General features: G+C 42.2%; 1 protein-coding gene across 1 annotated transcript in view; it reads right to left on the minus strand.

Annotated features, from left to right (window-relative positions):
* Positions 1–9272: 9272 nt before the first annotated feature.
* The window catches only part of LOC101091395, a 61715-nt gene continuing 58924 nt past the window's right edge, over positions 9273–12063 (minus strand). Inside the window, exons 17-19 of the mRNA XM_045038086.1 lie at positions 11876–11898; positions 10902–10999; positions 9273–9888 (exon numbers count right to left, since the gene is read on the minus strand). Coding sequence (XP_044894021.1) covers positions 9395–9888; positions 10902–10999; positions 11876–11898 — 615 coding nt within the window. The 3' untranslated portion in view covers positions 9273–9394. The remainder of the gene's footprint in view (positions 9889–10901; positions 11000–11875; positions 11899–12063) is intronic.

A 12063-nucleotide genomic window follows, 5' to 3' on the forward strand; every position in this document is an offset into this window, starting at 1 on the left:
CTCGAACTCACGGACCGCGAGATCGTGACCTGGCTGAAGTCAGATGCTTAACCGACTGCGCCACCCAGGCGCCCCTGGCTCTGTTTTAATATATTCTTGTAGGTAATAACAGCAGGACAGGTCCTTGGCTGCAAAGCACTTGATAGGAAGTGAAGCACATTATTTAAAATGTAAAAAATTTACTGGAAGGAAATTATTCTAGAGTTTGGTCTTAAAAATAAGTGTTACATAAGAAAAGGGGAAGGAGCAGTGATGTCCAGAAGGAACTGGTACAGACAAGCCAAGACCTCTACATGATCTGTAGGGTACCAAATTCAGTGTAGGGGGAAACAGAAGAAGGAAACAAGGCTATCAAATGAACTTGAGAACCCCAAAAGTCATCAACAGGGATTCATTAGGAAGTGTGGCAAGTCAATTTAAGGAAAGCTGCTGAAACTAGGGAAGAGGGTAGTTTGCACACTTTAAAAGCAAGGAGTTAATGATAGTGTGTGAAGGGGTTTGAACCATTTGCTTCCTTTGACTCTCAAACATCACCAGCCAGAACTCCCTTCCAGAACCTTCCAAAATCTTCCCTTATTGGGAATGACATACATATTGAGCAAGGCTGGGACAATAGTTAAAAAAAGGAACCTTATTTAAAAAGTTGAGAAAGGAGCAGAATGAGGAAATGCCAAAATCTCAGAGGTAACAGGGAAATTGTGAAGCATTGGGAGGAAAATAAAGCCCTTGGGGTTGCTTTGGACAATAGTGGGCCCCTGTGAGAGAACCTCAGTAGCCCTGTAGCCCCACCCCTTCCCTGGTCTGAGCTGTGTCCATCCCAACACACTTCTCATTCAGCGGGTGGTTTAGGAAACCTGCTCAGCGTCCCCCATCCCTATCCATCCAGCCGAGCAGACCATCCCACTCCGTAAGAAGACAGTGCAGTGGTAACGCTCAAAATCTTGCATTCACATGTTCTTTACCAGAGCAACATCACGTCTAGCAATCTCTCTCACAAACAATGATATACACACAAGGGTGTACTGTGGAGCATTTCCGAAGGCTAAATAAATAAACAGTAAACAGACGTTCTGAAATTCGGGGTATCATTTGATAAGATAGGCTACAAATCGTTCAACTCATTAAGTGATGACATTCTGTCATTAGAAACTCGGCCCACACTATCTCGTGTGTTCTTAGCTATGGATTCAATGAATACTCAAAAACAAATGCTTCCACCTGACAACCCAAAACCACTCCAAGCCAATTCACACCACTGAGAAAACATGAAAAATAAAGATTCACTGACCTCAGTTCAAGTTCACAGTGAGTGATCTTAAGGGCCAAAGTTTCCATTTCTGACCAGAGAATCTGAAATGTTGACTGACATGGAAATCTGTTGAATTAAAGAGAATATATATCCAGGGCATTCACCCTGTAGGTGCTGCTGCCTGGTCAACCTGGAATAGAAGGAGGAGTCCTCTTTTCATATTTTGCAGGTTTAATGGCATGGACATCATGCTGGTTTTCTGACATACCAGGGGGCTTAGGCTAAACTACCCTGAGGGAAAAGAGGGTGGCAGCCATTTCCTAACCTACACCCAGTTTCCCCTGGTTATTGAATCCAGCTGCTAATGTAAGGGCTACCTTGACGGATTCTGCAGATTTGCAGTTACACTGCTGAGTTTCAACTAGCAGATCTGCAGAGCTGCTGCCTGAGGGGCAGAAGGTTAATGTTCTCTGTGGACCTGCAGGGCTAGGGCAAGTGATTTTGGTGGCACCCCCGTGCCTCCCCACACAGCGCCAGTTTCTGCAGGGGTGTGCCTGGGCCAGTGTGGGCGCCCCCAGTGTCTCCACCATTTCCAGCATGGGAAGCATGCAAGAACCCACAATAAAACAAAATCCCTTTAACATCCTCATTCCTGGCAACACTTTATGACCATTTGGGGTAAAGAGATATTATTGCCCTAAGTGACGTATGTTTCGATGCTGCCGGGAGCACTGGAGGGCGCTGTCAAATTGGTGAAGCAGTGAGAAATTAAGCCCTTAGGGGTGCTTTTGACAATAGTGGGCCCCAGTGAGAGAGTGCATGTGCTTTTGGAATTCAAGATGATTTTTAAAAACCATGCATATGAACACTTTGGAGCATCATCCACTTCACATGTATATAAACATATACTTTGTAAGACTTGAAGACTGGGTCATAGTTGCCACTCTTTCCAGAAATGCATCGCCGGGCTGATTGTTAGGTGGGAAATACATCAGGAAAGCTAGGTTTTCAGATTGAATGATCCAGTTCTGATAGAGTGGGGCTATCAGTTATTCCTTAAAAAGAAATTTCTTCTTGGAGCACCTGGGTGGCTCAGTCCATTAAGCCTCCAACTTTGGCTCAGGTCATGATCTCAGGGCTCCTGACTTCGAGCACTGGGTCATGCTCTGCGCTGACAGCTTGGAGCCTGGAGCCTGCTTCAGATTCTGTGCCTCTCTCTCTGCCCCTCCCCTGCTCACACTCTGTCTCTCCCTCTCAAAAATAAACAAACATTTAAAAAAAAGAAGAAATTTCTTTTTACTGTCCTTTTCCCATCCATCCTGGTTGTTTTTTCTGTTCTGTTGCAATGCAAGTTATGAATGAAATTGACCTAAGGGGGTGTCTGATCTGGGGCCATTCTTTACTGTCTCCCTTGAACTGGACTGGGGAGCACTAGGCAGAGTGCTCCTGTCCTGCTGCAGCTGGGAGGCCTTGGGGGGCTTGATCTGGAGTGTAAGGGACAGAAGAAACATCCATCCTGGAGCGGTGGCCAGAGATGTTCTACATGAAAGTCTGACCTTAAAAAACAACAACAACAGTAAATCAATCAATGAAACAAAGCACTACCTCCATGAGGAAAGGAAGATATTTGCACACACCTCACGAAACCAATTTCAAACCAGTTTTCAAAGACATTGGATGAAATCACCAACTGATGAAACTAATCCTCTCTCTTTGCAAGTTGAGAACAAAAGCCATTGGTGTACAGAAATTTAGATATGAAGACCACATTTACCAGTTGGCTTGTTGTGAAATCAGGTGGCCCTTGGTGAGATGACATTTGGGGAGATGGGTTTATGGAGATTAGCCAGGAGGAGATTAGCCAGGATGTTAAATCCATTTTTTCCTCTGGTTTGAAGAAATCCCATCATCCATAGGAACACCCCTCTGAAGACCTCTGAAGTGCTATCACTTGGAAGAAATTGGTGGTCTTCAGAGACTCACTATAAGGAGATTCTAGGGGCCAGACTCATTCTCCTCCAGAACTAGGAGAATATGTTTGGAGCTCACCTGGCTGTGGAGACCTCTGAAAGCTCTCACCTGGAAGCCCTGGTCCTCAAGCTGACTTCTTATCAGCACTGCTACAGCAAGCATCTGTGAAATCAGAGGCATGCTCTATAAGTGAGTACACAAGGTAGCAGAAGAGGGTTGGCTGGTTGCAGCGACTTTCCCAAAGGAAAACAAATCAGATTTCCTGTTTTCCTATGAGGGACCTGAGGTGTATCTGTGAAGTGATGTTTGCCTACTTAGAGCCATCCGTGTTCTATTAGCCTCATTATGGGTGTTAATATGGAGTTAATATGATGATTAGTTTTAGTTCTGTTATTTTATGCGTCCGTTAGTCATTTATACATACTGGAAAGACTAAGAAAGTAGTTGCCAAGCTGTACCTGTCTTGTAGTTTTGTACTTGGGTGGATGCTATAAAGGGTTTTAGGAGTGTTTGATTAGACATGGAGTACCTATGATGGTCTACTCTGCTGCATGCCTGGATTCACAAGAGAGGTAATAGTCTATAATATGGGACTAGATGGGGCATTCAATGATTTGTAAGAGAATATTGTTTTTAAGTGAAGTAAATGCTTGTCTCTTAAGAAACATATGAGTTCTCTTGACTTTGATGTTCAAGAAGTTAGGAAAGGATTGGGTAAATAGAAAAGTGATATTGGTGAGTATATAGAAATATGAGAAATTTGAAGAACATCTGTATTTGACTGATATAGACAGAAGGACCCAAATTTTATGCAGAATAAATTTCATGGGGAAGGATTTGTTTTTGGTACTGATTATTGTTTCATTTAGATTATATCTTATCACAATGTGAAGGGCTGTTTGGCAATAGTCTTAAAGACCTGGAAGAGATAGCCATTCTGTTTAATTCTCCATTTGTTTTATTAGAGTGGTACAGATAACAAAAATATGAGGGTGGAAAATTTCACATGGTGAGTCTATTTATGAAGGTAGACTGTATTTAGGATCAGGCCCCACTCAACAATGTTTAGTTCCTCTTCATTAACTTAACATTCAGAAATTGTTGTGGAAAGACAGATGTGACACGTGGGTTCTAATTAAGAGAAGGGCATACTAGGAGAATTGCCTGACAATTACATAAGGTAATGGAAATGCAGGCTTAGATACCCTGAACTAAATCAATGACTGGTAATGAGCATTACCATTTTTTTTTTTTTTTAAATAGCATTCGGGACCCTTTACTGGAGCTATAAATTATGTCAACCTCCTCCAGTTCCATCTCTTTGGTGAAAAATGAGACCTCAGCAAGACTGGGGTTACTGTGTGTGCTCTCCCTCTCCTCTTCTCTGTCCCTCTCTCAATTTAGGAGCAAAGGAAGGGGAGCTGGAAGTGGATAGTTTTGGCTAGGCAGCCAAGACAGTTTTCTACAGATCTCAGAGCTCTCTTGAGTCTTGGTTTTCCATTTGTGTGTCCTCTACAAAATCAAACCTATTATGCTCCAGACCCAGTGTAATAAGAGTAACACCCCGAGTGAAATTTTGCTTGGACCTTTTATTTCTCTAAGGAAGAAGAATAGATAACCTATATGATTTTCTTCCCCCAGAAACCTGGAGTCCAATATCCCAGACGCCATCATGAAAGAACTCATCTGCCCACTCTTCCTGAATTCCTTTACAGACCCAGTCACCATATCCTGTGGGCACAGCTTCTGTTGGTCCTGTTTCTGCCTTTCCTAGAGGGGAGATGAATTCCCTTCCAGGTGCCCGGTGTGCAGTGAACTCTCCAAACAGAATACAAAACCAATATTGTTCTGAAGAATCTGCTGTCCATTGCCAGAAAAGCCAGTCTAAGGGAATTCTTGTGCTCTGAGGAGCAGATGTGTGGGGCCAAAAAGAGACGAAGATGATTTTCTGTAGTGAGGAGCAGAGTCTGCACTGTTTACTCTGTTCTGACTCTCCAGAGCATGAGGCTCACAAATACTGCTCTGTTGACAAGGCTGCTGAGGAACAGCACGTAAGTGATGGCACTGGGAACACTTTGACAGGTGGGATTTTAGTAAGGACATGAGGGGTATGAGGGTGCCTGAGTCCTCCTTCATGAATGCCAGGTACTGGGTACCCAGGAGGAGGCTGTGAAGGAAATACACCAGGACACCAGGGGGCGCCTGGTTGGCTCAGTTTCTCAAGAAATCTAACTGAACATGACTCAGATCTCAAGGTTGTGAGATCAAACTTTGCACGGGGCTCTGCATTGAGAGTGCAGAGCCTGCTTGGGATTCTCTCTCTCCTTATCTGCCCTTTCCTGATCATGTCTTCTCTGTCTTTCTCAAAATAGACTTTAAAAAATAATACACCAGTCTACTGCTCCTCATGGCAGGGTGATTAAGTAAATGGTCATGAAGTCCATCGGTGAGACAGATGTCATCATGCTCAAGGTACTATAAAGCCCTCCCCTTGAGAAAGAGCCACTGGCTGTGAAAACTACAAAAGTGCAGAAAGGTTTTCTTATAGGCTACATATATCCCCAACAGTGGGCACAGGTGGGATAAAGTGCATTGGAATTAGGGGAAAAGCATCACTGGAAGTATATTGGGATCGAAGATGCCATGTGTTCTGAAGACTGACCCTGCCAAGCAAGATGCTGACCAGTTTCACCAGGCAAATGATAACCTGACATTGCATGGTTCTGCAATTGGAAATCCCCTAAATTTTGATCAGTAGTGGGGGCAAACAGGCAAAAGTGATGATCCTTTTGCTCTCCCTGAAGTATATGTATCTAGTATCCCTACATCCTTCCCACCATTGGAGTTCTGAAACTTGGATGTATTTGCCACAGTCCATAGTTCTTTTACAGAATATGCTCTCAAACCAGATGAGATATTTATGGAAGAAGATTCAAGGAATCCAAGAGAGCCTCCATAAATATGGCAGTATGAATGTACCTTGGATGGTAAGTATGAGACTGTATTTCCCTCTGAATCAGGGTGAGACAGATGACCTAGAAACTGTGCCATTAGGAACTTCAGCTGAAATCATGTGTCATGCAATTCTGCCACAGAACAGCAGGAGAAATGATCCAGCCATCTATTAAACCTAAGGTAGCAAGCATGCCTCTTAGGATTTTTAGGCTCTACTATCCCAGTAACTACCAAAAAAGAACTATGAGAAGAATGTTCAACAAGTGTTAAGATGGAGGCACAGAGCCTGATCTAGATCAGTTCAATAGCCATTATTCAGGCTCTCAGGACAAATTCCTCAGGCTGAAGGTCAATCTGAGTTCTCAAGGTCAAGTAGATGTGAAAAATCATTGGATATTTGAGGCAGAGATTTCTACGTTTATACACTCCAGGTATTAAAGAGCGTATCATTGGGAACTGCAGGTATTTCCATTTGATTAGTCCAGTGAGGACCTTTGATCTGGGGATCAAAAGGAAACATGAACAGCAGTTGAACAAGTGTGCCCCTGATGGTGAAAACAGTAGGAGGTAGAGAATGCAACAGGTCAAATAGGAGAAAATGTTAGGTTTAAAAATAAAACTTAAAAAATGAGGGAAAAAAGCAAAAGAAAAAGCTGACATGCAGAATGAGAGACAGACCCTAAATCCCGGCAGGGAATATGCAGTGGAGTAAGGATTAATGTCCTTAATGAATATGGAGGGCCTTCTTCTTCGAAGGTGGACAGCAGAAGATAGGGCTAAGAGGACAGACATCCATTTTGAAAGCAGGTAGTGAGAATTTTAGGAAGATCCTTTCTGGTGGCCTCCAAACCAGAGAGTCAAATGCAACATTGCCCTGAAGAGAGAAATGTCAGGCTGTGGAGGAGGGAGGTTTGAGACTGGAGGTGAGTTTCCTAACCTAACCCATAGCAGAATATTGCATGATTTGAATCACTCATACATTTCAATTGCTTGCCCAGTTTCTGATGTGAGAGGATGGGTTTGAAAGAGATTATCAATGACAAGCTTTTCACTAGTGTCAGGAATTCATAAAGTGGATGCAAGTAGGTTGAGGGAATGTGGTTTTGGCTTTTCATATAGTTTTGGAAGAATCAAAAACAAATGAAGGAAAGAGGAATGAAAGGCTTCTGAGAAGGGGGAGTTCATGAATTTTTGGATGTGGTAGAGCCATCTGGGTGCTGTTTTCAGTGGCAAGGGATGAGATTGACTTGAGTATTTTGATTTAGTTAATCGGTGTCCTTGCAGTGTTTTGTGAATCAACATGAAACTTCACTGTTCCTACTTATGAGAAACTGAACTACTTGTTCATTGGTGTGTTCCTTGATTTTGACAGTGGAAATTTGAGTTTTGTGGACGTGACAAAGCAGTGGATCATTTGGACATACAATGATGGCTGCTTGAAATGTCCTGTAAAGTCTTTCATATTCTCTGGTCACAGATTTGGGCTAAGTCACTAGCCTGACCTGGGACACCAGGAACCTAGTACCTGAGGGAACCCTCATCCATCAAAGCAAATCAATGATACTTGATACTTCTACTTGTCTACTTTATAAGTTCATTTGACTGCTCTTCAAATAAAGGGGTCATGAAACCCAGAATTTTGCCATTTCATTCCACCTTCTTGGATATCAGAATCATCTCCTGTGGGCCTCTTATCTGGAATACTGTGTCATCACTGCTCACCTATTTTGTGAGCCTGCGGGAGTTACCAAAATACATGAGTATGTGATTGGAGCCGAATGGCCAAACACAGGGAACACAGGAGCACGGGGTTTGCACATTAGGCACAGGCACGGTTATCTTAGACTCCCATGTAAGTCTGCAACCCAGCGTCTGGAGATCTCCCCGGTTGTATTTAATGTATAGCCAAGTTTAAGAACTACTACTCTCAATACTTTCAAACTTGACTCTAAATTGAAATCACCTGAAGAACTTTAAAGAGTGCCACTGCCTGAACAACATCCCAGAGATTTAAAATCTATCCAGGTGATACTAATGTGTAGTTGAGTTTGAGAATGATTGTTTGAATTTAAACCTAAAGTGTTATTCTTTTCTCATATGTACAGCTCATCATTCCACAATGTTTTTAAAATTAGATTACTCAAAACTTGATATAGAAGAAGACAGGTTACAGGTGAAAATTGATATAGTTCCATGCCGACATATATATGACATGGGCTGCCATGATATTTTCTTTCTTTCATTAAGTGTCAAATTTTATCAGGCACACCAATGTATAAATCTTTTTTGAGTTGAAGAAAAAGTGACAACATCCTGCTTCTGTTTCCCAACTGCCATTGATATGGTGTGTCTGTTAAAGAACTTCAACTTTCATGCTCTGGAATCTGATTCATTAGGATCAATAATTTTCATGTCTCTCAGAGAGAGGGCTAGGTAGCATTGATGCTTAATCTTTGCCTTACTGCCTGAGAGGCAGATTTGTACTGTATGTGAACGTAAGATATAGGTCACTATACATTTAAATAATACTCCTCAGTAGTTCCATTTAATTTTGGTTACATTTAGTATGCTTTTGACAGTGGTACCCCATGTTCTGATTTGCTACTGTGTAATATGTATGAATTTACTCAAACATTTATTAAATGTCAATTACATGTTAAACTTAGTGCTACCTGCTGAAATACATCTATACATTAGCCTGGCATATATCTTCTCATAATGGGTAAACAAGAGGAGAGGGGCAATATTAACTTGTGGACTTTACAGAGAGTATAAGGTCTTCTGAGACCATACAATCAGGAGACCTCATTTAGTCCAGAAGCTTTAAAAAACCGTTCCACGAAGAAGACATTTTAATGCTGAGACTTGGTGAAGAAACACACCTTAGCAGATGCAGAGCAAAGAGGAGAGAACTCCAGGTCTGCCAGTGAGAAGAAACCTGTGCTCTTGCTTTAACCCATGCAGCCGAGTAAACCAACTCAGGTATTCTTCGCCTCCAGCTACCTTAGAATCAAGTGAAAGGACACCACGTAGAATAAAGATAGCATCAACCTCTGAGAAAGATTGTTTTTATTTAAATACAATGGAAACAAATGTATACGCTTGTAATTATCAAACTTTAAAAATAGTCAATGGGTTGGATAAAGGGAGACATTGAAGACCATCAAGCAGGCACTTCGCTGAGCTGACGCTTGCGGTCACTTTCTGACATGTCCCTCCTCATGAGGGTGCAGAGCATAGAAAGGGTCGGAGAGGAAGACAGAAGGAACGTGAGAGGAAACTGCAGATGAGGGAGCAATTGGCCACGTTCACAAAGCTCACCACACCACACTCATAATCCAAGAACACCCCCACGTGGCCCAGAGGCCTTTCTACATATTGAGGCGACAGTGGGGAGGAGCTAAAGAGACGACACTGGTTGTCCTCTTTGATACAAAAGAGTAGAAAAATCCCCTCTGAGTCAAGCGCCATGTCATTCCTCATTGTCCAAGAATCATCGCAAAATCCAAGGGCCCAGTTCCGACAGTTCCCCACATCCACCTCCCAGTAATGCTGACCACAGGTAAATGTCTGGGCTCCCCATGCCAGAAAGTATTTTGATCTTGTTGCATTAGTGACAACGTCAGGATGATCGCGACTGAAGAGCCAACGTCTCAGATCTTCAAACAGCGGCATGTGACAGGTCGTTGTTTCATTTTCAAAAAAAATGGGCACTGCAGGAGGAAGGAAACAGTCCCATTAACATGGAGTGTTACCAATTCCTGATGGACGTGGGCTTTATAGCGTGTCTGGGTTTCTAGCTTTCCCTGGAAACAAGGGCCAGGGCAGTGAGGAAGCTCTAGAAATCTACTGTCTGCCAGGGCCTGTCTTCATAATGAGCAAATCATTAATGAGACAAAATAGAAGACATTTATGAATTTTCTTAAAATGTATAAAGAAGAGGGATATTGCTAAGCTCTGGTTTTTTTTCCTCTGAAACTTTTAAAATTGGGACATCATTAGTAATTGACAGTAACAGAAAGGAGTAGCCAACTTCTCTTCTCAGAAAATAAGAATAACTCTAAATAATAATAATTCCTAAAGAGTGGTCACTTTGCCTCGTATTTAAGTGTCTTTTACCAATATATATCAAGATAAAATGACCGGAAAGAAAAATTCATGTCTTTTACAAGTAGAATGTTTGTGAGAATTTTCAGCAAATGTAATTTTTGAGAAGAAAATTATGCAGTAAGTGGTTAGCTTACTTTGTGGGGTTGTGTAGAAGTATTCATTTTCTGTTCTTAACACTATTGATTTATACAAAGTATTTTTGTATTATGTGAATAAAGGATGTACTGTGTAAAGTGTGTTTATTGTGAAACATTCTAGAAAACAAAACTCTCTACTCACCTCACAGCCAGTAATCACCACATAACCCGAAACCTGGAATATACTGAATGTTCATGCAGATTTACATGTTTCATACAGTTAACACCAAACCTCAGCATGATGCACACATCAACTATCTTTTCCTATTGCTTACTTCCAGGTAGCTTATCATAAACTATTGTACTGGGGTTTTCTCCAGATATTATTTGTTGGTCCACATATATTATTTTTCCACAAAGGCAAACTGGGTTACAAAATGCCCAGATATGAAATCATCAATCGTACAATGGAACAACATAACCCATAGGCACTAGCTGAGGAGAACGTACGGCTATCCCACCAAAGGGCGGTCTATTACCAAGAAAATGGTTGAGTCTCTCTATCAGCCCCGTGATGGGCCATGAACTGAGCCGTGGATCCACAGGTTGGGGCATGTGCAGCTGCACTGACTCACTCCTGCAAAAAAGAACAGTCAGTTACTCTTTCTGAGTTCATTTTCATTACAATGGTTATATTTAATCTACGTCCCCATGAAGATGCTTCATTAAAATCCTCATAGTTAGCATCGTAAATGGTTATGAATGTAACTCCACAAACGAGGAAACTTAACAAATATCCATTTATTTTATGAAGAGCAAACTAAACCCAATTCTACCTCCTAACACTTTGATCCTGGCATAATATGTCAGGATCTGGTTCTTCACAGCCAAGCAGCGGTTCTGCAAAATGGCTGGAAACTGAGGACATTACAGAGGGCACTTTGATTTTTAATCCACACTGGTCACCACCGAGATGCTGTGTCCATATAAGCACAGCAAGGGGGTGAGGAGCTTAGCCCGGGCAGAGATTCTGCTCCCAGGTCCCAGCTTCCGTAAGTGCCACAGACAGCCTTTCCACGTGAAGCTGGAGTCAGCCACGTGCTGCGTGGGAGCCCAAACCCTACCTGGTCCTCCCCCTGCCCGCCCCGTGGCTTTCTCTCCCTTCTCCCACTTTATGCTTCTCGGAAACACCTATTTCTCCCACATAAGCCTGTCACAGCTTTGGGCCACATCCTCAATGTGTTCTTACGTTTCTAAGCATTAAAATCGCAAATGGCGCTTTGTCTACATGCAGCTTGTGCCCAGAACTGCCAACCGCACGCGCTTCCACAGAGCCCTGTCCAGCTCCACCTTACACAAAATGACAAACGCGTCTCTACCTTATGAGACATGGAAAAATAAATATATTATAAAATGGGTTCTATTATCATAATAAATTACGCTCCTATTTCAGCACCAATAGCCTGATTACTCTTAAACAATTCTCAAACTTTTAATATAGGCGTAAACTTACCTTTTTAAAGTGTTTTCAAAATGCTGCAAAGAGAAACAGAAAAAAAAAAAAACTCAGTATATGCCGCAAGATTCGCAGTAGAGACCTCATTACTTATTCCCAAGAGTGGGTAAGCCCCAATTCCAGCAAATTGCATCATGTACACGGAAACAGAAAGAGAAAATGAATTGTACAGAGTCTGAAATTTC

This window comes from Felis catus, chromosome D1, assembly GCF_018350175.1.
Source record: "Felis catus isolate Fca126 chromosome D1, F.catus_Fca126_mat1.0, whole genome shotgun sequence".
NCBI lineage: Eukaryota > Metazoa > Chordata > Mammalia > Carnivora > Felidae > Felis > Felis catus.